The sequence below is a fragment of the Uloborus diversus genome, chromosome 4, assembly GCF_026930045.1.
Source record: "Uloborus diversus isolate 005 chromosome 4, Udiv.v.3.1, whole genome shotgun sequence".
In the NCBI taxonomy this organism is placed as follows: Eukaryota; Metazoa; Arthropoda; class Arachnida; order Araneae; family Uloboridae; genus Uloborus; species Uloborus diversus.
The window spans coordinates 21,769,653-21,796,313 of NC_072734.1; the positions used below are offsets into that span (position 1 = coordinate 21,769,653).

Sequence of the window (26,661 nt, forward strand, 5' to 3'; positions counted from 1 at the left end):
GACCTCAAGAATAGCAGACTAAAGCTTTACTAAAAAATAAAAACTAGTCCCGAGATATTTTGTGAGAAAACTTGTTACAAAATAAATTTAAAGCTTTAGTTGCAAAAAATTTAATAGTTCTTAACAAACCTAATTATTCGTAACATTAAAACTATTTTATTATTCCTACCTGTTAACCAATATTTAATTTATACCGTACTGAAGAAATTCATGTTCAAGAAACTCGCCCCCCCCAAACGAAATGCTGAAATGCCGCCCCTGAGCACAACTGTCCACTTTTAATCTCACGGTATGAGAAGAGTTTCAATTTATGTTGCTCCTATGCTGATAAGTACTTGAAATGTTACTGCATCATTTGAAATAAGTCTACCAGGTAACTATGTCCTGACTAAAATGGAATCCATGCATGATAGTCGCGTAAATATCACATAAGAGTCCCAGTTAACTGACGGTAACGAAACGCCACTGACACACAGGATGCAGCAACTTACGAATGTCAATTCGTAGCGATGCCACAAAGTGACGTCGTAGTGACGTCTGATGTCTTCAGAAAGTCACAAAGGGATCGATCACTAATTAATCGTTGCAGAAACGTCGCACTGATGTCATATGAAAAAATGTCACTAATTCAACACGGTATGCCTCCTGTGAGACGTCATAGATCTGTTAGTTTGTGACTTTGACCATTGCGACTCGCAGTGACGTCTCTATGACATTGCCGTGATATATTGTGCTAGCAAGAGTTATATTTCTTTTTACGGGCCGTAGGAAAATTATTTTCCAAATCTCTTACTGCAATCCCTTCTCAAACTTAAAATAAAAAAATAACTTGGAAAGGCAAAAACTTTTAATATATTTAACACATGTTCATCATCAGTTGAAACAGTTTCAAAAACCTTTCAAGCACCAAGCTCTAAAATTTTGAAATAACATTTTTAGCACCCTATAAAAAATTTCGCCATCTATCACATTATTTTAAACCAGGGTTCCCGATAGAGCGCAAGACAGCGAGAATCGCGCAGTGTTAAAAGAAATCTCACTTGAAAAATATTTCGATGCAGGACATTTTGTCACGTCTGTTAAACTGAATAGCAAGATTTTTTTTAAAATACCCATCACAATTTTTAAAAACGTCAACACAGACACACACACATATGTGTGTATATATATATATATATATAAATATATATATATATATATATATATATATATATATATATATATATATATATATATATATATATATAGGATGAGATTTTTTTCACCCAAATTTTTTCCTTTAATGGGAACCTTATTTTATACTAAAAGGGAGACTCATTAAGGTGTATTTCTTTCTGTAAAATGTTGCAATAATTCCTATTAAAAAATTAAATATGATGATATATTTTCCTTCAAATTAGAACTCTTGGCATCTGACTGGTTTCCGACATAAAGGATCCAATTTCCCCGTTGATTAGTGTACCACCGGGAAGAACTCACCTCCATATGAGGTCTTGACGAGCACGGGTTCGGAGGGCGGTCCGATCCCTGCGGCCGTCATGGCCCTCACGACGACGGTGTAGGTGGAGGATTCCTGCAGGCCCCTCACCTCGAACTCCAAGGAGCCAGTGGGCGAGGAGGAGACGACGGGCAGCACCTTGTAGGTGAAGGGGCGCGACTGCGCAGAGGCGTGGGACACCCGCTTGTAGCCGATAGAGTACCCGATCAGTTCCCCGTTCCACTTGTCCTCCGGTGGAGGCTGAACAAGAAGAAAGGAACAAGTTCAAAAAACACTCTTGGCGTAAGAGTAGTAAAAGGAGGCAGCATAAACAAATGAAAGTGGTAAGATTAAAGCATAGTGCTGCTCTGGTAAGTTGAGCTATGACCTTGACAATGTTTACCTCGTTTTCGAGTTATAATGAAGGTGATTGGCGTTGAGTGGAAAAAGATTACTACTTTCGTAGTACTTTAGCAAAAGTACTCCAACTCAAATCCGCGCCAACGACGTGTCTCTTTTTCACTGAATTTCCCGAAAAGTGGTAAACATTGTCAAGGTCAGAGTTCAACTTTCCAGAGCCGCGCTATAACAACCCGTGTTCGCATTTAACGCGCGTTGTATCTCAACGCAACTACAACGAGCGATAATGACCTCCCTCGCACCCAGTTTCTCCCCATAGATGTAGTATAACTAAATACACAATTCATATCTGCAGCCACTGACCGTCATTGAACGTGCGGTTATTGAATAAAACATGTAAAAGCGCAGCTTACGATGATGTAACGCTGCTTGCATCTAATCAGGCTACGGCAAGTTGTTTGCGCGCATGCGCTTTTCGAACGCTTTCTCGTCTACTGCCGTTTACTAGAAGATCTCGGTTGCCTATGGATCCGGTTTCTTATTGTGTATCTATTAAATACTACATCTATGGTTTTACCGCTTGGACCGCGACAGATTCGAACAGTTCTTCTGTGCAACTGACAGTATTAATCATGAAATTAAGCATGAAGCATCAGCAAACATCCATGATGTTGAATAGGACAAGCCATGAGATAGATGACGAGACATAATGCTGTAAATATTGTTGTTAACTACAGTTTGAGGACCAAAGTTTTACGTCTTCAATAGTGTAGTCTACAAGTCAAATGCTTCTCTCGTATAACTATCTCTTTGAAACTGATTTTATGTAACACCATAAAAGCTTCCTACATCGTAAAATTCAGGAGAATTTCCTGGTCATAGCATTTTCTCAGTGACTCCATCTTCTAATATGTCAACAATGTTTACTTGATGGGGTAGCGTATTATCGATTGTAAACAATCTAATTCAGCGATTCTAAACCAACGTACTGGCACCGATCAATAGAAAAATTTTGTCGGTCCTCAAAGATTTTTGGTCGTTAAAAAAATTTCCTTACTAAAGAACCATAATAATGATCATGATATTCTATGCGGCATTTTAATTTTGTAAAGGTATATTTATTTTGGTAATTTTCTTATTTCCCACAAATATTTATTTGCTTACATTTAATTTATTGCAATAAATACTCAATTTTTAAATTCAAATAATTTGTGATCGTTCGTTAATACCATAAATGGTTTTGAAGAACTGTCACAAAATTTGTTATTTCTTCATTATTATTGGTACGAATTTATGAGGGGGGGAGGAAAGAAAAAAACGTACCGATTCGCAAAATATTTCACTAGTTTTTAACGGTCCTCGAGACTTTTTTATAATTCTATTTGCAAAAGAAAAAAAAAGGAAAAAAACCTCACTGGTCCATGAACATTTTTCAATTGTCGGTCCGTAGGTCAAAAAAATGTAATGAAACGCTGGTCTAATACGTAAGCACATTTGAAAAAGGACCTGAGATCTGACTATAATATTTCCACCCGTACACGGAGAACTGCTGAAAACGTCGTGAACAGTGGTAGTTATGTCCACGGGCCGTTTTTTACCCACCATCACTATTTATATGATCAGCTGTCAGCTCATAATAAAAGTCTAAAAGGTCTAAGTTCTTTTAAAAAATAGTATTTTTTGCTTTATTACAGGAAAAATCAAGCAAGCACCAGTACTGCAATAATTTCAGGGAAACTGGTTTGTTGAATATGACAGAGAACTCGTGAGCCAGACTATTTGTCTTAAACTTTAACTGTAGTTCCACAAATATAATGTCTCGATCTACCAAAGAAACATGAAACAAGCTTTGTATTTTAACTAAAATTACTTCATTTGGAGCTTTTTGCATGAAGTCGAACCAGTTTATCAGTGGTAAGATTATATGCACTCATATGAGCATCTTTTCTTTTTCCAAGCATTTCTCAGTCCATAGAGAAAATTCTGAGAAATTCATCTTAATTAAACTCACCTTCCACGAGAGAAGGAAACCAGCCGCATCTTTGCTCTTTACATGCACGTTTATTGGGGCAGCCTCCGGCTCTGTAGGAAGAAAAGTAACACATTTCAATGTCAAAATGGTTATAAAGTTAAAACACTTTGTATATAAGCAATGAGAAAATTACATTTAGCTAACTTTCAATTTAGTCAGCATTAGTTTGTGGAAAAAAATTAAATAAATAAATTTCCAAAAATTTTGTTAAAACATCATTAAATTTTTCTTTCGTACGAAATGTTGGAGCTTATTTTACACAAGAAAGTCAAGGAATGATGGGTGAAAATTGCTTCTACATTTGAACGAAGCAATTGCATGTTTGGTAATATTTTGATAGTTGAAATTTCAATCTTAACTCTTTTGGATGAACCCCAAACTCCACTAGATGGCGTTTTTGTTGGCCACTTTTCGTTTCTTCATTTTCCTAAAGTGACAGCCTTACCAGTAAAACAGTTAAGTTACCGAGTCCAGTTTAGCCTTGCCAAAATTAAGCCTTTCCCTGCATATCAAACGTTGCCAGAAAATATTATCAAATTATCTTGCTGCGGCGCGAGTTTCATTATTGGTGACGTCATAGTTACTCGATCAGTGAGTTGGCTATTATATGGATGAGGATGTTCAATGATTTTATCAGCTTATTTAGGAATCATAGGTAAGAGGTCTTTTTGAATAAAATGCATCTTACAAACAACTTCCTTATATAATCTGCAACTTCAAAACATTTTTTAGTGTTCGGAAACTAACACTGAACTGTCTTTCTTGCTCTAGCATACAGGAGAAACAATTTTGAAAGGCCGAAATTTAAGACGGGGGAAGGGGGATGGCTTTTTGTACTTTTGCACACTAACATTCGCGTATAACCCCTGCTCTGCGCATTACGCCAGCTAATTTAAGTTTGACATGGAACGAGACAACGACACAATACGCTTCTCCTGCCGTAGCCGCCCAACAGCATGTTGCTACAGATTCTGCTTCCCTGCCAGATCTTCAGTCATGGCGAATTTAACAGGCCCGGATCTGCGTGCCCGCAGACCCTGTAGTGCGGAGGGATCCACGTCCTAAAGGGCCCAACGGCCCAAAAAATTGAAAACAAAAAACTAGCACTAAGAATTATAAAAATTGCAAATATACACTGCTGGCCTCTGAATAAGAGGCCATACAGATTTTGCTGCAGGGGGCTCAAAATTTATAGATCCGGGCCTGGTATTTAACGAACAGTTTGCCTCTGAAATGCCGTATTGAACATCATTTTTAAAGTGCAGTAAAGAATCATTGAGCAAACACTGTGCAATAAGAGGACATGTTAATCAAAAAGTATCAACAATGGCTTTAGAAGAAGGTAATCATCCGTTATCTTAGTAACATTGAAAAAGGCGAATCGTTTATGAAAATTCTTGAAACGTTCAGCGACGTCGTTAGCAGAAGCATGCTGGTGCGCATGCTCAGAAGGGTGAGATTTCTTTTGTCTCGTGTCAGGAGTGGAACCATCTTACAGTTGTGATGCAGAGAAATGGCAGTTGGACTGAAAGTGGAAATTACTTTGTTCTGTAATAGCTAGGATTAACAAAAATGCACAAGCAGTAAAGTTTTTGCTGAAAGCGCGTTTCTCGCAGAATCTACTTACTACAAAAATGAAGTGATTTATCTTCGCTTCTAGCTCATCTGCCATTTCTCCATGGCACAACTATAACATAAACTCATACTAATCTCAGAAGGTATGAGATTGTTAAAGCGAAGGGTGGAGGAATATAGGGATTGGGAGGGAGGGAACGTCTACGCAGGTTAAAGTTTGACCCACGCTCACCTTCCTCTGTCGTGCTAGCGTGCTGGGCTGAGGAGGCACCGCTGGCTCCCACCTCGTTCACAGCCACCACCTGGAAACTGTACTGACTGTTCGGCCTCAGGTCTCGAATCACGACGCTGCTCTGACTGCCGGGCACTTTCGTCTCCGTGGGCCTGGAATCGCCTGTTGAATGCAAGTTTGAATTAATATCATTGCCGATTACCGAAAATACAAATACCTCCAACGGCTTCAACTAAATGATACGTAAGCAAAGCAATGAAGTAACACTAAGAGGAGAGCGAACTAATCCGTTCGTTTTTTGCCTGCGCGAGTATGGCAAAAGAATCGCACTTTTAACATTTAAACTCAAGTTCTATCATGTAAAGCCTTTCGACATGCATTTTTCAAATCCTTAATATGTTCAAATCGTCGTGGCAAAAGAAGCGGTCTTTTGCCATTAAACAAGATGTTTTATAATGCAATTGGTTTTGCCAAACTCGCTCGAAATTCAGACCGTGAGCCTCAGTGTAAAAGAATGGGAAGTTCTCTTCTCTTTGTGTTATAGCTCAATGAGTAAAACAGTAAAATGGGGGGGGGGGAGTTAGTAGACAACAAATTGATCCCTATATTGCGATGTGTTACAGTTCCTACCAAGTACATTTCACACTTTCTCTGTGTTCAAATAAACAGTCAAATTATGTTTGCGAGCTCTATCCAAAGCTTAATTTCTAACAAAAGAAAGTAGAAATTCCTATAATCTTAAAAACTAAGTTTTAAAACGTCAGGCAAAACCACCAATATATAACATTGGATTAGTATTTTCAGTAAGTTACCGCCCTACAGCCAAGGCTAAGGCAGAAATACATGAAATACACCGCCGGCTCAGTCATTCCAGCCGAGGACTGCAGTGTCGTCCTAGGACTGCAGCACGAAACTGCAGCCCTCGGCTGGAATGACTGAGCTGGTGGTGTATTTCATGTATTGCACTAGTAATTTGTACTAGTATTTAAAAATTATAATTAAAAAATAAAGTAACAAGATAAAAATATGCGACGAAAGATTAACTAAGAATTAGCGAAAAACTTAAGAGATTTTGCCAAGTGGCGATATCGTGGAGCAAAATGTGGCTGGAAATCACCAAACAGCCAAGTTTGGAATCAATGTCAAGTGATCATCATAAAGATCACATGATACTCAACATTACATTACACTTCAGGGTTCTCCGTATCTACCACTGTACGTGGTTCAACCTGTTGGAAAGGCCCCCAAGACAGCTCTGTTTTTTTTTTTTTTTTTTTTTTTTCTTTTCTTGTTTTAAATTTAGATCAGAAACTGAAAAAACTCCCATCCAGTACCCCCCCAGGGCTATTGATTTGGATTGGGACGCATATCTTCACACATCCATGTATGAAATTTCGTATAAATTAGTTCAGTGGATAAGTCACTAGAGCTTCGTATTTAGGGGTTTTAATTTACTTAAGATCATCCTGTGAAAGTGTTTAAAAAGCCTGAAATAGGTGTTTTGAGACTACGAGAGAGATGATGTTTCCAATTTGAATGCATAGTATGTTGTGAACCTGCACTGTGTATTAAAACATGCAGCTTTCAGTAAATTGAGTGATGGTCATTTAGCTATTCTTGAAACAAATTTTATATTTAATTTAAGGTTAGCTAAAATTTTCAAAAGAAAAAAAAACACTGAATTAGCTCGATTGGAGTATAATAAAATGTTCTTGTGAACCCGCACTGAATTACAATTCTGTTGAAAAATAAACCGATTATATGATTTATTTTTGCTCTTTTTTGATATACATACTCAGATATAATGTCGTACAATTATTTTACTGACATAACTCGCTGTTTCACAAAAGAATTATTCAGAAAATATTATTAACAAAAATAGTCGTGCATAAAATATAACATGAAAACCTTACCATCTTTAATTTTGTAACGAATGATATAATGCAATAAGGGACTGTTGCCGTTATAAGGTTGCTTCCATCTTAATCTAACGCTCTTGCACCACACCTCAGACACGATGAAATCGAGAGGAATGCTTGGTTGCTCTACAAAGAAAATGTTATTTTTTAATATTATAATACATGTTTGTTTTTACATGTTTAAAGAAGCTATATTTTGCCTATTAATTTGAAGTATTTAAAAATGAGGTTCTTTTCTCGTGATTTCAATAAGAAAAATAGAATCAATCAAAGCAAGATGTGCCATTGTTGAAGTTGAAAATAACAGCAAGCATTCATTTGTATGTAACCAATAGCTCAAAAATTACAATTCAGTTACAAATTTGTTTAAGACATTGGCACTTTTTATACGAAAAAGTTAGATGCAGGGGCGTGCACGGGGGGGGGGGGGGTTAAAAGGGACACCTGTTGGTCCGGACCCGGGCCTGAAGGGGACACGAGATTTTTAAAATGTGGGGTGAAATATATGTTGGGGCGTGGGGGGGGGGGAACAATATGAAGGGTGCCCGTAAAAGTCATTTGTGAGGGTCCCCAAAATTTCAGTGCACGCCCCTGGTTAGATGCTCAAGTTTTTTTTTTCCTTACGTTCTTGAATTCTTATAACTGAAGATAACAACAGAACTTGAAGAAAATATTTAACTTCATAAAATAAAACTCAGATGGCAGGCAAGCTCAAGCAGGGCTGCGTTTGGAATTTTTTGTAAAATCCAAGATTAAGTTCATAAAATGCCCAAGATCGATGAATAAAACTCAAAATCATGTGAATAAGAGATTTTATTCAATTTTACGTACATGCTACTATTGTAGTTGAGTAATCTGAAAAGTGATAAAGTGAGAAATTGTGTTACTAAATACTGAGATTGATCTCTCAATAGGTATTTTCCCGGAACATTAAAAAAAAAAAAAAAAAAAAAAACACGGTGTAAAAATTGTTTGCGACAAAAGCAAAAAAGTTGTAAATGTCTTCAAACAGTTTATACATTACAGAAAGTACAAGATACTCTTCAAAGTAAGAAGCAAAAGGACAGAAATAACATCCAGGTTTATACAGGAAAAGATTTTTCATATATATTTTTATTTATTTATTTTTATTTATTTATTTATTTTTATTTATTTTATTTTATTTTTATTTATTTATTTATTCTTTATTTATTTTTTATTATTTTTTTATTTATTTATTTTTATTTATTTATTTTTTTTCATTTATTTTTTTTATTTATTTTTTATTTTTTATTTATTTTTTTTTTTTTTTTTTTGTTTTGTAATAACTCAACCTTTTTGAAAATTTTATGCATGTGAATTCTAGATTGGCTAACAGAAAAACCATATTTTAGTTTAAATAACATGATGCGGTAAAATATTTATTCTTTTCTGGAATAAACCCAAAAACCAAAGAAATTCGAGAAAAATCCCGAGAACCTAAGGTCTCTTGAAAACCCAATCCCAGGCAGCCCTGAGTTTAAAGGCAATAAAATTGTCAAGAGCTTTTACCTGTTATTCGTATCGTTTACTTTGTTTTCAATACTGTGCTTTATTATTTACTTGTATGATGCATGGGTGCCCACCTAAAAAGGGTCATGGCGCAGGTTGCGCCATTGCAATTTTTAGGGGTATTTTTAATTTTTTTTGTGGGCGGAGCTTTTGGTTTCGGGGGCTCTTCACGATATTTAGGGGGGGGCGCCCTTGCTCTTAGGGATGTGGGCACCCCCTGTTATATGAATGACACTTATATTGATCTCACCTACAATCCTCAGTCTGATAGTAGCTTGACTCTGTCCGTAGGAATTTCGAGCCATGCAAATGTAGAGGCCAGTGTCCTCGGCGGCCGTGTTGCGGATGATGACAGATGAAGAAGAGTTTTCCACGGTCGTGTCCTCTTGGATTTTGATCCTGGTGAATGAATGGCGCTAGCGTCAGTTACAATTCACGAAATGTTAGTAATGTTAATTCAAGTACAAAACAACGGACAGGAGAGATGAGTGTATATGCTAATTACTCAATGAGCCAAATCTTTATTTATTTCAGTGTAATTTTAGTACATACTTAGTTGGTGAATGAAATTTGTTTCGCCTGGTTGCTTTAGGTGCCGCAAATTTGAGAGTAATTTTCGTCTTCCTGATGTAGATCTATCATCTGCTACTGGTAAAATTTAACAAGGTTTCAATACAGAACTCGGCGGATAGATTCGGCGCCTCCCATAGTCATAACCATATCTGTTTAGAGACTATGGGCTTGGAGAATAACCGAAGCCATTTGGCCAATTTGGCATTAGTTTTTGTGACTTAGCAGAAATTTGGGGGTCAAATTAAGTAAAAAATCACAAATGCTGCCAAGCTTGGCAGCATTTGTAGAATTTTTGAACCTGTTAAGTGACCCTTATCAAGGTATACCTGAAATCTGTGAAGACGTTATCCACCTGATAGCTAATCATAAGCGACTTTAGGAGGACATGAATACATACACTAATAAATGTAGTCGAATTTTATTTATATACATTTTTGTTGCTGTTCAGCGTCCGATAGTGGACACAACTTCCAATCGGTACAAAGATAAAGTCAATTTCTAACCACTATATTAAAAAAATAATAATAGAAGCATGACAAAAAAAATTTTGTTTAACTATGTGAAATTAGAGTGAGCTAAACAAGACTTTTAAATTATTTATGTAATTCTGTCTATGAATAGATAAACAGACATCATTTACTTTTAATCTAATTCTGCGTAATAGCTGAGCATTTAGATAATACTTTTCGAAGCCGTGGGAATCTATTATTTAGCTTCAAATCAACATTTCCAGCTTTTAGGATCGATTTTTAAGGTTGTAGTGTAGCTTTAGCTTCAAAATACTCAAAACGCATTGTTACTTACGTTGCTATTTTAAGAGGAAGGGTGAGCATGGTAAAAATTATAATTGAAAACTTGGTCATCAAGGTCACTCAAGGGTTGAGAAACGCAGAGTTAGGGTGAACTTAAATCGAAATTAAATGACTTACCTATCTTCGTTGACGAGGGGTAAATTACGATTGGCTTTACCCCAGCTGATTGTCAGAGGATTATCGCCGGTGACATCGCAGCGGAGCGTGGTGGGTTCCCCCTTCTTCACTGTCTTCTCTGACTCTGAAACCGTCACACTTGGAGGAACTGAGAAAAAGGATTACATTAATGAGTAAAAATTTCCACATTTTAAAACAGGTCAGTTATGCACAGTATTTAATTAGAAGTGTTTATAAGTTTCAAAACTAAATGGCCTGAAAATACCAAAGAGGTTTGAGACAGTTTGGAGCGAAACAAGTGTCAGGGGCACGTTTAAGTAAGACACAGTAAGAACATGCATAAAGGTACTCCGACGTCAACGCGTAAACTTGCCTCGTCACCAAGTTCGGATTTACTTTTAATGTGCAGAAAAGTTAAATAACATTTCAGTTCATACAAATACAATTCTCAAAAAAGGATAAAATTCTGCTATTTTTTATATATTTGTTCTTTCTTAAAGAAGTATTATTTATTCACAATAAGCTTCAAAACGTTCAACACAAAATTTACTCAGTTTGGTAAAAAACAGATTATACTTTCCGCATGCTAGGCCGAAGCTCGACTGGAACTCAAAAACTTGTGAGAATATTTCCTAGGGAGCAGCATCAATCTGTTATGACTGTTGGCTCTATGGTTATAATTCATTTTGAAAAAAGGGCACTGCGTAAACGTGACCCATGCGTAAACATGCCCCGGCCTACCCTACTTATTGACAAAAGTCGGTGGGTCCTGTGGCACCCATCTGCCGATTGCGGGAAGATAGCGCGGTGACCGCATTGCGAGATGTAGCTTCGGTTCTATTAAAACTAAATCTGTATTCTGTTTATTTATTTCTGAAAAAAAAAAAAATGTCCGTATTTTTCTCTGAATTAAAAACTTAGAGTTCCAAGAGTCATCTTTTCACTAACCTTGAACTTCTATTCGAACAGTCTTCCTCAGTCCTTCTCCGACGCCATTGGCTACTTCACAGGAATAGAAACCTTCGTCTTCTTTTCTGACGGATGACGTTGTTAAGCTTCCGTCCTCACCCATACGCCAATGGTTCACTGTTAAACTCTCCATTTGCTGAAGATTAAATCCTGAAAACCAGAATTTACAGAGATATTCAAAATCTTATGAGGATCACTGTCGTATTTAGCAGCAATAGAACATTTCTCCATGAAATGCACGAATGAAAATTGAGTTTATGGTGAACATGTCTGGGTTCAAATACTTTATAAGTAAAATATCACTGAACAATACTTGCGAAATTGGAAAGTTCACTTGTTCTATTGTTTGCCGACTTTCCCTGCAAATCACATTTAGTTCACACTTAAAAAAAAACTTCATTAGTTAATTAAAATGAATGCCACTTCTATAAACTCGTTCCAGATACCTTCCGGGGAGAAGGGAAACTTTTCAAATGTTTCACATAAACTTAGCAATTATAATGTTTAGAATTAATGCGTGTATTGGGAAGACAAGAAGGGAACTCCTTTTGACAAACATTTTACAAATTCTTGACTTTTTAAGCATTTTAATATCATTGATATTGTTTGATGTTGTCCTTTAGAAACGTTTATTTATTGTCTGTGTAACTTCAGATTTTATCTTTGTATTTCTATTTCACTGTTTGTGCCCATAGATTTGTGTATCTACACTAGGAGGATAATTTTAAAAAAGGTAATTTTGTAGGAAAAAGCCTTTCCAAAGGTATTTTTATCATAAAAAATAAAAGCAATTTATTTAGCTTTCATCGGATCTTTTGTTCTTTCCTTAAGCTCATTTTCTTCTCAAAACAGGAATCTAACTGCTCATTTGCAAGTTGTGCTCCTCCTTCGCTGATTCTCTTCTTTATATTTACTAATAATAAAGCAGAAAGTCTCCCTGTCAGTCAGGCTTCTGTCCGGATCTCTGTCTGTCAGGATTTCTGTGACGCGCATAGCCCCTATAGACCGTTCGGCCGATTTTCATGAAATTTGGCACAAAGTTAGTTTGTAGCATGGAGGTGTGCACCTCGAAGTGATTTTTCGAAAATTCGATTTTGTTCTTTTTCTATACCAGTTTTACGAAAAAAAAATTTCCGAGCAAATTATATCAACGTGGAATAGTAAATTACGAAATCATCATAACGTGGAACCGTAACATGGGCTATTCATTTAACATAGCCAATTGGCGAGAACTTCATCATCCATTATTTTTTAATATGCAGGCGAACCAAATGACCTTTTAATTTTCTATTACGGGCAAAGCCGTGCGGGTGCCACTAGTTCGACATATTTCTATTTTGAACTCAATTTTACTGCATAATTTCATACGTTACTTTTGTAATTTTAGGCTGCAAAAATAGATACTAACTTCTGATACGCAACATTTCGTAGCACAAAATAACTCAAATAACATTTCTAATACTACTTTAAAATATCTGTTGAAAGTCGAATTCATAGAACTTAAGTCATCCATATTTTCCAGTACGTCAGGTTTCTTAGCATTTTCTCTCAAGGTGTTATATGAAAAAATACGTATTGACACGTTTATCCTAACACCACTGCAGTAAGAGTTATTATGGGTGAATCTCATAGTAAGAACTAATCGATCTTAACGGGGGGAAAAAAAACGATGCATAAGAAAAATAAAATGTATGCCTAACTTTTTGGCCGAATTTTTCCAACTGTAGTGTCTCTTTATAAAACATGCGACTTAGTTTTAGCTTTAGTAATTAACCTTGCATTGGTTCCCATGCATACTGCTATTATTATTTTCCGTATTTTTTTTCTTCGCCGTGATCACATAACGTATTTATATACAAGTAACTCAGCTTCTTGTTAAATAAGAACTATAATTTAAAATGGAATAAAAAATGTTGAACGAATTTAAATAGCATGTTCAATTGTTTGCTGAGTTGAGAAAATCTTACACAGAGAATTGAAAATAACTGAAGTTATAAATTTAAGGTTTTTTTTACTTTGTCTTCTTTTCTTTCTTCTTCTTTTTTTTTTTTATTATTTTTTTTTAACTCTTGCATTTGTAACACAAACAAAAAAAAGTTTTAATTGAAATTTCGAGAAGCATTTATGCCGAAAAAGGGTTTTAAATCAGCAGATACATGTATTTCATTCATAAAAGCAACTGTTTTGTCGATTCTAAGAAGTTAAAATCTGTGTAATAAAAAAGGACTATTCATTTACTGTGCGATTTTTAAGCATTAAAAGAAATTGATTTTTAAAACCTTGGAACTCACGTCTGGAAATTTCATCCAAAGTATGATCCGCAACACTACTCTTGACAGAAACTATAATTGAAGCACAGGAAACATTTTCTCATTTTCACTTATTTTGGGCTTGCCATTCATTTTCTATTAATAACGAGGATCAGACAATTTAATATTTGGAGTCCATTAAAGAACATCTTTACTAATAATAAAGCTGAAAGTCTCTCTGTCTGGATTTCTCTCTGTTTGGATCTCTGTGACGCGCATAATGCCTAGACCGTTCGGCCGATTTTTATGAAATTTGGCACAGAATTAGTTTATAGCATGGGTGTGTGCACCTCGAAGCGATTTTTCGAAAATTCGATTTTGTTCTTTTTCTATTCCAATTTTAAGAATATTTTCCCGAGCAAAATTATCATAAGATGGACGAGTAAATTACCAAGTAATCATAACGTGGAACCGTAACATGGGCAAACCAACTGGCGAGAAAACCACCATACATTATTTGTAAATATACAGGCGAACCAAAAGACCTTTTATTTTTCTACTACGGGCAAAGCCGTGCGGGTAATTTAAAAATAAAATGTATGACGATTCAGAGGTTGTATAAAGCGCAAGAAAAGTTCTGCCGAGGAAAACAGATGTGTGCTTTATTGTTTTGAAGTAAGTTTTCTAAAAACATATATGTTACACAATGATAAATATCCATTGCTGATTGCTTTGTTTCACTAAAAAAATAGCATCATTCGCAACGTGAACTAAATTAGCATGCATTCTAAATTGGGTCAGCAAAGGCCTTCCTTAATTTCTTCTTTGCCAATTTCATTTGATAAAAAACATGTTTCACTTTACCAGGAAAATTTTGAATAAATTGAAAAACAAATACAAGGAAGATAATAGATATTTAACTATCTCAGTACTCTTATTTCTTAAAATATTTTTCAACATTAACTGTTCTAGCTGATTGAATTGAAGTCACTTCTTTCTTTTACTCTATACACAACGACTAATAGTGTACAAACTTAAACAGTTCGTAATAGAAAAAAAACGCTCGTTTTATTATGCGCTAATACGATACTATTCAAGCGTGATATTATTCAAACACATGCTTAAATGTTCTGCGAACTAAATCGTTGCTTTCTAGTAAAAAAGGCACTCGGCGAAAAAAGATATAAATGATGAGTAGTGAAGAAAAAAAATCGATTCACTTCCGGAAACTGCTCGTTAGATGTGCACAATTTTGCATTGTAAAATGGCAACAACTGGTGACTTATTCACCATACTTTCCCGCTTCCCCGATGATTCAAAAAAGAAAAAAAAAGAAATTATCTGTGATATTAATGTAACTATCAGCGTGTGCAGAGAGGAAAGTTTTCACTTCATCAGTTGCGCCGTGGTGCCTGAAGTCGAGAGAGAAGGTGACAATGAGACGATCTTTTTTCACGGTCACTGCATTTGTGACGGGGACAGTGTACTACAGAAAACATTTAGGCCATTTGATTTCTGGCTAATTGTACGTTTCTGATGATCAAAGCTTGCACCGCCAAGTCCTGTTCCGAGACATTGAGACCTTTTCTAAGACTCCCTTAAAAAAGACAAATATTACGAAATTGAAAGTGATTTTTATGGGGAATAAGCAATAAACTTCAGAAATAAGTTTAAGAACTTAAATGTAAAATTTATTTTTATATTTTCGTAAAAATATCACTTCACGAAGATATAAGCATTTCTTTTAAAAATACAAAGCATATTTGAAGGATTTTGGCTTATATCGCTCAAAATTTTCCGTCGCCCCTTATCAAACTTTTAGAGTATTTTACAACATAAGGAAAATATAATGCTAAAACTTGAAATTAAAATGCTGAAAATTTGATAGAATGTGAATGTTTAAACAATCAAATGTTCACCGCACATGCGCAATAGATATCAATTTATACTTCATAATTTAAAACGAAAGTAGACCTCCCAACTCATAATCCAAGTCCAGTTCAGTATTTTAAAAATTTAGGAAGATATCGGTGATCTAATGAAAGAACCTTCAATCATTCTTGGAAAGACGACGAATCGTAAGGGGTCGTACGCAAATTTACTATACTTACCAGTAATCGTTCAGTGCGATTCATGATAAAAGCAGATTGTTTTCACCAAAGTAAAAAATATAAAAATATAATTTTTACGTTGGTGGGAACCTTATTTTACCTTTGCTTCTTCTCCAAGTGACGGTCGGTTTTGGAGTTCCAGAAGTTTCACAATTCAGGGTTACTTTTGCTCCAGACAAAACAGACATATCATAAGGTTGTCGCAACCAGGTCGGTGGAACTGAAAAGACAAATTATGATTCATTCAAGTTTACTAAAAAGTTTAAAATAATCTTTGGATGACAAGTATATAAAGTAATTGACCAAACATTTAATTTTACTGTAATGGTTAAACAATGACTAATGCCTCATTTGCACACATAAAAAAGTTTTAACAAATAAAAGTTATCAACTCCAACCGGATCTTATCTCCTGAAAAGGAGTAAACTGAACTCAAAAAAAAGCTCCCATGATAGAGTAATAAAGATCTTAGAGAAATCTCGACTTTTAGTAAATTAGTAGTTCATTGAATTAAAAAAATAAATTTCAGCAATCAACGTCGACTTACACTACATGTAACTTATCGCCTTAACATCTTGTGCACTTACATTAGGCCTAACAGTTAAAGAAAGCAAGTCAGTTGTTTAAATCTTGAGTAGTTTACGGCTAATAATCATCGTAGAATCTTAATTTATTCTTTCTCCTAATATGTCGAAAATAAGATATTCATACAACCTACCTATTTTTTATAAAGACTTGAACGATGAAAAGTTACCTTAAAAACGATAGAATTTTTTAAAGTAAAATAACATTTTTAAAAAGTCAGATAAATGAAAATAAAAAGTCATTTAAAAAAAATCGTTTGATACAAGCCAAACGTCCTGAGTCTATCAACTTTAAAAAAAAAAAAAAAAAAAAAAAAAAGCCAGACAAATGGGGGGGAAAAACATGAGGCAGACCGAAAATGATGTCAAGTTATGGGGCTGGTTTGTAAAGGAGAGGAGCCTAGAATGTTTTTCGGGATTGATGGAATTCTCATTTTGCCGAATGGTTTTCCAAGTTTTTCCCAATGATAAAATACACGCACTTATGTAGAACCCTCACAAAAACCCTAAAGGGAAAAACGAGAAAGGAAACACAACTGAAGTTCTATAAGGCTATGGTGGTGCCAACTACACTATATGGCTCCGAAACATAGACTTTGAACACTCAAGTAACAAGTAGAATTCAAGCAGTAGAGATGAAATATTTGCGATCACTAAAGAACTACACTATCCTAGATAAAATAAGGAATGAATCTATTCGAAGAGAATTACAGATATTCAGCCTCAATGAAAAAATTACAGAATATCGTAACGATTGGAAAAGCCATGTTCGACGCATGACACGAGGGAGACTTCCTGCCTTTTATTACAGACCAAGGGGCAAGCGAGACCGCGGTAGGCCCAGGAAACGGTGGGGCGACCAAGAAGCCGGAAAAGACTATATGCCTAATCCTTGACGATGATGATGATAAAATACGGGTTATGCACACTGCACATACACATTTAATGAAGAGGTACATTCGGGCCTTTAAAAATTACAATTATGTCTCCAAGTTTGCCGAATCGTCAAGCAAAATTTGCCGAATGGTGACAATTTTTAGGAGGTCATTATGACCTCCCATCGGGGCACCCACGGAGTGAAGGGGTAACAAGAAGTATGACATCACACACTTTTTATAGTGATATGCTTATGAAAACTAATGTGACAAGTGACAAAGAGGAAGAGGAGTGGGTCAATTGCGACACTTCGTAACACGGGGTGAGGGAGTCATTTTTTTAGAAAGTGCGATATCATTAATGGAGAACCCCAAAGTCATTAAAAAAACTCGTTTGATACGTACCGAGCACCCTGAGCACGACAGTCGAGCTGTCGCTACCCCCTAGGTTGGAGACGATGCAGGTGTAGTTCCCGGCGTGGTCTTCGCGCAGCGCAGCCATGATGATGGAAGAGGAGAACTCGTCGAAGCGCCGGATCTGCAGGGACTCGGGGCTCTCAACCAGGGTCTGGCCGTCCCGGACCCATCCGAAGGTCAGGGGCGGCTCTCCTTCCCGGCACGAGCACACCAGCTGGAAGCGCTCGCCTCGCCTGAACTCCAGCTCGCGAGGCAGGGGAGCCAGCTTCGGCGCCACTGCAAAGGAAACGCACAATGAGTAATGTCACTCAGGTCAAACTGTCATTCCCAACAAAATAGTCCAAATCATGTAAAATACCGACAGCCGCTTATCCAGAGACTGCAATTTTGTCCTCGTCAAGGACCCATCAGTCTGGGACATGCCATAACTGAGCTATAGGCAAGTGTCCTCTTATTGTAGCTGAGGTTACCTTCAAAGTGGTAGCTAAAAATAATTTGGCCCACCAGCGAGAATCCGCAAGCAATGGTGCAGTTCAACTCGTAAAATGAAGGCAAAAGCCTAAATAATAAGTAGTAAGTTGCCGCCCTTAAACCAGGGCTAAAGTATTTTATGTGCAGTTCTGCTTTAGCCCTGGGTAAGAGCGGTAACTTATTGCTCAGTACAAATTATGTCCGACACGAATGAATTTCGTTTGTCAATTTAAATAATTTTCGCCATTTTTTTCTTTCTTTCTTTCTTTTTTTTAATTTTTTAATGTGATGCCCCATTTATTTATTTTCAATGAAGTATCGATATTTTGTACATACGTAATTTATGAAGGATTTTTAAATATTTTGACCACTTCACGTAACAGAGTGGACAAATGAGCCTTTCAAAAAATCGCTCTAATCATAAAGAAAAGTTACAATCACAGAACAAGCGCAAAATGAAATTATGAATACTATGATATGCTTTCTCAAAACTCTGTAGGAACAACTGTTTATAAAGCGCTTCTAACATAGACGAATGGGTCATAGGGGAGGGGGGGGCCCAAAACGGGTAAGTTTTCGAAAAACGCTCGAAAATTGTAGTTTCTGGACTTTTATCTCAGCAATTTCGGTATCATTTCCTAGCAGGATTCTTGAACTTCAAAATAAAAAGCGATTTTTGTACTATTTCAAACCCAATATTTATTTATTATCAAACTTTACAAACATTGCATGAACCCGCTTTGCCCTACCAGGGAGCCCAAAGCGAGTAAGCTTAACTAATTGTGATTTAGTACATTTGCCAATCAAATGTGAAGTTATAAATGATTAATATAGTTGACTAGCTACCTGCCATTATAAAAAAAAATATATTAAATAATTGTACTTATCCAATTTAAAGTTAGCACATTTGTTTATAAAACATAAAGAAATAACTGATTATATATAATAGTTTAATTAATTGCCATCCTAAAAAATTACTTTTTAAAATTATACTTATCCTATTGAAATAGAAAATCTAGAGTCAAGATATTATAAACAAATATATGATTAAATCCTATACCCGCTTTGCCCGACCCGCTTTTTCCAAAGGCACGTTTTTTATTTAAATAATTATAAACTTAAATTAAAAAAACAAACAAACGAAATGACTATCGTAGTTTGTAGGTGGATGTTGCCAGAATAACGTAATACTATTGACAATAAAAAAATAAGCTGGTCTTCGACTAATCCCAAGTTACAAGACTTTTTTTTTTTTTTTTAGAAATGCACCATTTTATTATTTTAAGCGTGGTTGCGCTATAATGCTTCACTGTTGCTTCGCTGGGACAGATAAAAACTCAAGGGTGTTCATGTAAACACGACATATGAATGTCATGTGCGACATACGCACACCATGAGGGAGGGGGGCACACGAAGGCCTACCCGCTTTGGACGACCTACCCGCTTCGGGTCACCCTCCCTTACGTAGAAAAACCTTTGAGCATTTTTCATTTATTTTAAATATTATTTTAACTTTATTTTAAGAACGGAAAATATGCTAGCAAGGCATCTCAAATAATGAGGTATTGTTTGTTTTGTTTTTTTTTAAATATTATTTCTTTAACAAAAAATCCTTTAAAATTAGTAACAATGAAAGCATCTTTTGACTTAGCAATGCAAGATTCAAACACTTTCTTTCAATGCATGGATGTTGAGAGCTGATAAACTGACAAATGCATTTATTTCCTTGTGTCTTTGTTGACAAATTGTAGTTCGCTAAATAAACTTGAAACGCAATCAATATTTTCAGACTAAACGAAAACATTTCAATTCAAACGAAGTGTAAACATCAAAATTGTAAAATTTAAACTTCTAATGTATGAACTGTATTTCAATATCGCGATGAAAAAGAAATTACAATGAATAAAGGGAAGAAAAGTTGTTTGTCATCTGAACTTATTTATGAAACACACTTAAAGTATACAACAAACACTTTAATCTTAAACTAATCAGTATACAGGATCCTGTATAATCAGTTCTGCATTTGAACAAAGTTAATACGTAATTAAAGGACTTAAGTAATGTGCAGTAACTAAAACTAAGTTAAATGTGTAATTTGTACTATTTTTGTAAATTCTGAAATTTACCAAAAATTTCAGAAATTCAGAAATATATAACTTATATTCGTTGCGAAAAACAAAATTATGAAAAGAGTTTTATCATTCAATATTTCAATTAAATATTACGTTTTAATTTGAGTTTCATTTGTATATTTAAAATTAAATTATTCGATTTCTCATAGTAAGGGTTTCTTTTGAATTTAGTAACATTTAACACCAGTTAGCTTGTACATGTGATATCAACAGATACAAAAAATCAACTAAAAACGAGCTGATGTGTGCATCACATGACTTCCTTTTACTCCAATTTAATGTCATTTTCTCATTATTGGCAGTTTTAATGTGACTCGATAGTTTACTCTCTAAATATCACCAACTGTGGCCAAATTGAAACCAAATTTAAAAAATAATAATTTTAAAAAATCGCCAAATTTGTCGCCAAGTTGGCGAAAAACCTTGGCGACCAAAAGACTGGCCAAGTGTCCGCCAAATTATAAAACCACTTGAGTTTACATCGAAATTAACAATGATTTTCCCCAAAAAAGGGGCAAAAGGCCCCCTTTTGGAGCATCCGAATGCAAGCAAAAAGGTAGGTGCACGACTAGACCTAACTAGGAGTCCAATTACCAAATTTCAACTTTCTAGGACATTCCGTTCTTGAGTTATATGCGACATACATACACAAATACACACATACGCACATACATACGTACATACAGACGTCACGAGAAAACTCGTTGTAATTAACTCGAGGATCGTCAAAATGGATATTTTGGGTGTCTGTACGTTCCTAGGCATATATTCACGTGTGGTCGGGTTGAAAAATAAACTCAACATTCATTCGGAGGTGAGCAAAATGGAAATTAAAGCCGATTTTTGAGTGAAAATTTTTTCGCGAATACAATACTTCCTTTTTTGTAAAAGGAAGAAAAAGAGAAGAATTTCAATTTTAAAATGAATGACCATTCTTGCGTAAGAGGAATTTTAATTTCCACATAATTTATGTTATTTCAGGATGTCCAATAATTATTTCCACGCACAAATACTGACGCGCCCTCTATTGTTTACTTTAAATGTTTCTGGAAATAAAGAAAGCCAGTTATTTACGCAGTTCATCGACCATTTCATTAAAAACTCAAAAATGTATATTTACAATTAAATAATTCGGTTTAATGCCACTATCAGCAGTTCTGACAAATCTGCAAAATATTTGGATGGGCACAGACAAAATTGAAAAACAAAGTGCAATATTTTTGTATTGAATGGGGTTTTTTTTCATCCGAATGGATTTCAATGAATTGTGCACGTATACTAATTTAAAAAAAATAATGTATGAGTAACCAAGAATATGAAATTAATATTTAGTTATCTTAACCCTAAAATTCAAACAAAACTTACCTTGAGCATACACAAATCCAAAGAGGTTGATTATAATCCATGAACAAAATCTAATGTGTGGTAACATTGTCTAAGTAAGTCTAAATTTTAGAAATGAATCCATTTTGCTATTGCCTAGCTGCAGTTTTGTTTATTTCTCTTTGATATCCAATTTCGTTGACAGTGCGAAGTTCTCTTTTCAGCCGGCTGCCATCGCTTTCGGATCGATAACGCAAAAAGAAGCCATTTTTGCCCGCCTCCTGCGTTTGAATCGGAATTCCACGGTGCACTTGGGTCAAATTTCCTTCCAAAATTTTCGTCCCTTCTCTAGAAAGACACAGACTGCATACCGGATATCATTTCCAAATAATTTCGAACTGTCTCACATGCAGATTAATTGGAAAGAATAATCTGGGAATACTCTCGTTCGCACGATTCTGTTTCGTTTCCCGACGCTACGCGGCGCTAGAGAGCGGTTTCTATTTTGGTTATTTCTCCTGGTATGTCTGGAGTGCAGGGATGGAGCTCCCAGACGACCAGGAAGGGTTTTCCCGGATTCGAGGAATTAAATCTCGAACGAGCTACGGGCAGCAGCCAAAAGAGAAACGCCTCCGGGAAACCGCTCAATAAAAATGATTTTTTTCTCTTTTTTTTCTAATAAAAGGAAATTGGGAGAAACCAACAAACTTAAATAGATGATAAAATAAATAAATTTTAAAGCTATATTTTTGAAACGTATTTGAGTAAAGGTTATATTATGCTTACTTTTTCAGAAATACCTCACAACACATTGATTTAGAAATACACCTCAAAAATTCAGTTTAGCATATTTTAAAGCTTTGTATTTTGAATGAAAATTTAGCTTTGTGGAAAATTGGGATGGAAAAAAAGTAGTTTTTGAATTTACAAAATAAATTAAATTTGAGGGGTTTTTTTTCTTTTTTTAATTCAAAAAATATCCAACCTTCTAAAAATTAAAAATCAAAATAGCATACACCTGTTTTTTCCCGCCATCTTTCATTTAATCCTTGAAAATTTAGTATTTAATGGTAGTGTTACTGTTATATTCTAAACTATTTTCGTTTATTTCTTTCCTTAGAATCAGTTTTACCCCTTTTAAAAAAATCAAGGAGCATTTCAAGCCTTGAAGGGAAAAAAACATAGTTATGCATATGTGTGTGTGTGTGTGTGTGTGTGTGTGTGTGTGCGAGAGAGAGACAGAGAGTAAATAGCAGAAAAAATTAGGTTAATGTGCTAATAAAAAATAACAATTTCGGTTAAGATACATCACAAAAATGTTTCAACTGATGGAAAGATTCTATCCTGTGTAGAAATCTTTCAGAGTTTACATTGAAGTAACGTTAAACGGAATATTTTCAAATATTCTTCCACGAGATTGAATTAGGTAATTTTGTGAATGTTTTAGGCTTTGGAACCTTAAAAAATTATAATAAATCAAGAGAAACTAAGTAAAATGTATTAACTAAAAGCTGAGTACAATTTCTCTTTAATTTTATAGGAAATCCTTGAAAACATTTTTTTCCTTTTAAAGAGTTAAAAAAATTTCTTACGACCATAAGGATTTGGTTTTAAATTCACTGCTCTCTATCTGTCTTTACAAGGGAACTTTAGGTTGTATCATTTATATCAAACATTTTTGTATAGGTACAAATTTGTATCATATAGAAAACTTCCGTTTAGTATAATCCATTAGAAGTTTCATCAAAGAACTTCATGTAACATGTTAATGTTCCCAAACGGAAGCATATGCCCGAAACCTCAGATTTAATTTTAAAAAAATTTAATTTCCTTCTCCATTGTCTAATTTAAAAGAATAAATTTTAGTCGCATTTTTGCAGTAAACTTCGGATTATCGACGGTCGGATTATCGGCGGTTAGGATTATCCACGTGTCTTTTCACATTTTTTTCTTTTCAACTCATGATTGTGTTATTGTTCGATTTTAGATTTTACATACAGGGTGTTCCGTTTTAACCTGCAAGACCTTTATTTTCGCAACCGTTAGTCCTGGATGTATACCAATTGCAAAAATGTTAAAAATCAGACCAGAGTTAAGATATTGAAAGTTTGAAGTCAAAAAACACAAAACTTAACTTTTTATACGGGCCACAACTCTCCTAACTTATAGTTAGGGAAATAATCTCCATTGAAAAGTAATTCCAACACAAAAAGTTTGAAATTAGTACGACCAATGTTCACCGAGATATGAAACGTAGAGTTTCATGACATACACCACTTTTCACTGGCCGTCAATAACACCTTTTGAGAGGAAAAATAGCGGTTAACAAGTGTTTAAAATTATGTGTGTGCATAGAGCGTTGTTTTTCAAATTGTTCGAGGTTTTGTAGTGTGTTTTTGCGTGTCACGGCATAAAATTTGCAGTTGTTTTAGAATAGCAATTAAAAGTATATATTCTTTGTTTTTTTACTTCGACAATCTGTCACTCTTCTAAAAGGGCGATAAGTTCCAGATCTTATGTTCTGTATGGCCCCTTAAAACTTTGAAATGGAATGTCTCCTTGAGTTTTGGTCGCACTAATGCCAAGTTTTTTGTGTCAGTAATAGCTTTCAATGAAGATTATTTCTTTAAATATTAGTTAGGGTACCTAAAGCCCGTATAAAAAGTTAAATTTTGTATTTTTTTGACTCATTTTTATTGTTGCTTCAAACTTTCAGATCAATGTGTTAACTCTGCATCTGATTTTGAACATTTCTGCAATTGGAAGTATACATCTAGGAATAACGGTTGCGAAAATGAAGGTCTTGCAGGTTAAAACGGAACACCCTGTATATTTTTTTATATTCAATGTTAGTAGATGCAATATAGCAATGTTTTAGTTATAATTTAAATATATATGTGAGTGTTATTAATATTTTTTAGCTATTGTATACACCAAGTATCGTTTTTTACCTATTATTTGGATTATCCGATGTTTTTGCTTATCCGCGGTTACCGTGACACCCTATTCCGTGGATAATCGAGAGTTTACTGTACTACGAAACTTCCTGATTTATATCTGAAATATAGAGCGTATTTAAAAAGCTGAGGGAAAATTTCATGCAGGCAAACAGTCCTAAATACTAACGAAAGTGTTGCTTTACGAAACAACACTCTTAAATTACCCAGTCACTGCTATTTAATTTCAAAAGAAGCAAATCCACAGTACACCGTATTTTTTTACCTTCCGTTATTGAAAGAAAAAAAAATCTAAAAGTGGAACATAATTGTGAATAAAGAAAAAAAAGAGAGCACTTTGTTGATCAACTGGGACACCAGGCAGAACAAAATTTATATTAAAAAGCTATAAGCATGTTTCCAAACAATAGAAAAGATCTGTGTTTTTAAAATCATTATTATTGACGAAAATAGAAAAAAAAAAAACTTCTTGTTATCACGTGGGAGTATTGGGAACGATTGAAAAGTAAAATTAGAAACGTGTTCTAGTTACGACGATGATTTCTTGCAGAATGTCAACTCCTCCTTGTTAGTATCTATCGTTGTTGTGACCTTAATGTAACGAAGTTTCATAAGGCTGAACGAATGAAGTGTATAAAGTGCGCCTGAAAGGGAATGAGGTTGTTTCCTTCAGTCAAAAGTAGCACTTTTTGTGACTGATATTGATAGAATAAGAAAAAAAAATAACATGGACTCAGAAAATACTTTAATTTTCCCAACAGTTATTTTTTAATCATTTTTTAAAATGTCCGATTCTTCAAACAAGGCGTGATCTTTTATGACGACACAAATGATGCACTATGGCGCATCTTTCTACCGCATTTCCACGTTATGATAATAAAGAAGAGAATTACAATTGCGCTCTACGCTTGCTATCAACCATATCGCTGCCAATACACGTGAGTAAAGATGCGAATTAAATATTTTGGACCGTGAATGGCAACACTGAATGACATTTTATCATTTGTGATGTCATCGGCAGAAGCGTTAAACGATGAAAGAGCACCGATTTAAGTAATTTTTTAAAAATATTAAAATATTAAACTTAATGAAATTATTAAAAAAATCGTCAGATACTATGTTTTTAAGCATACTCTTTCAGAAATTTGGAAACGACCCCATTGTTGTATTTAATGTTTTCCAAAACTTGTTTCTAGTAATGCAGAAGAAATGTTTAAGTGCTGCGACATTGATGATTTCAAGACATCTATCTTTCGCTCCATTTTTAGCAGCTCAAGTTCGGAAAAGTACTTTAGATCGGTAGATAATTAAAGGCAGGGTTCCCGATGGCTACATCCAAATTCTTCCCCGTGCTGATAAGGATGACAGGTGAGCTGTCAGAGTAACTATTGTCTGGAACTTCCTTTGTGCAAGGAAAGAAACTTAAAAAGCAGGTTCAATACAAATCCGTATGTCCGCCATTACTGGTCACGAAAACAATTGTAAATCCCCGCGGAAAGCATTCGCCAAGGGAAAGATAACACGCGAAATTGTTGCACTCCTTTCGAAAGAGCGTCCGGTTCTCCGGAAAATTCTTGGAAGGTTCCTTGTAAGTTTGAAGCTAGCCGTAAATAATAGGGTGCTTTCATGTGATCGTTTTTCCTTAACTTTCAGTAGTCTTTCTCGCTAAAATTATTTTCCGATACACGATACAGAACTTTAAGACGATTTCTTAGCGTACTTTCTATGTCATAATGCTTGCATACTAACTCCGGTTGGCAAAAAACAATGAAAAATAATTATTACTATAAATAGACATGGTACGAAGTTTCGGCTATTTCACCACAGCATCGTCCTGGCCGAATCATGAGAAGTGATTCTGCCGCTTCAACAGATATTTTATGTTGAAATAAATAAAGATTTATGGTGTGAGTTTCATTTTACAATTGTAATTATACAAAATAGTG

The 26,661-nt window shown here is 35.0% G+C and overlaps 1 protein-coding gene across 1 annotated transcript in view; it reads right to left on the minus strand.

Annotated features, from left to right (window-relative positions):
- The window catches only part of LOC129219937 (cell adhesion molecule Dscam2-like), a 40,056-nt gene extending 18,189 nt beyond the window's left edge, over positions 1-21,867 (minus strand). Inside the window, exons 1-10 of the mRNA XM_054854253.1 lie at positions 21,801-21,867; positions 17,821-18,108; positions 16,057-16,176; positions 11,576-11,746; positions 10,628-10,775; positions 9,310-9,524; positions 7,590-7,721; positions 5,677-5,838; positions 3,849-3,919; positions 1,480-1,738 (exon numbers count right to left, since the gene is read on the minus strand). Of these exons, the coding sequence (XP_054710228.1) occupies positions 1,480-1,738; positions 3,849-3,919; positions 5,677-5,838; positions 7,590-7,721; positions 9,310-9,524; positions 10,628-10,775; positions 11,576-11,746; positions 16,057-16,176; positions 17,821-18,108; positions 21,801-21,867 (1,633 nt within the window). The remainder of the gene's footprint in view (positions 1-1,479; positions 1,739-3,848; positions 3,920-5,676; positions 5,839-7,589; positions 7,722-9,309; positions 9,525-10,627; positions 10,776-11,575; positions 11,747-16,056; positions 16,177-17,820; positions 18,109-21,800) is intronic.
- Between the last annotated feature and the right edge of the window lie 4,794 nt (positions 21,868-26,661).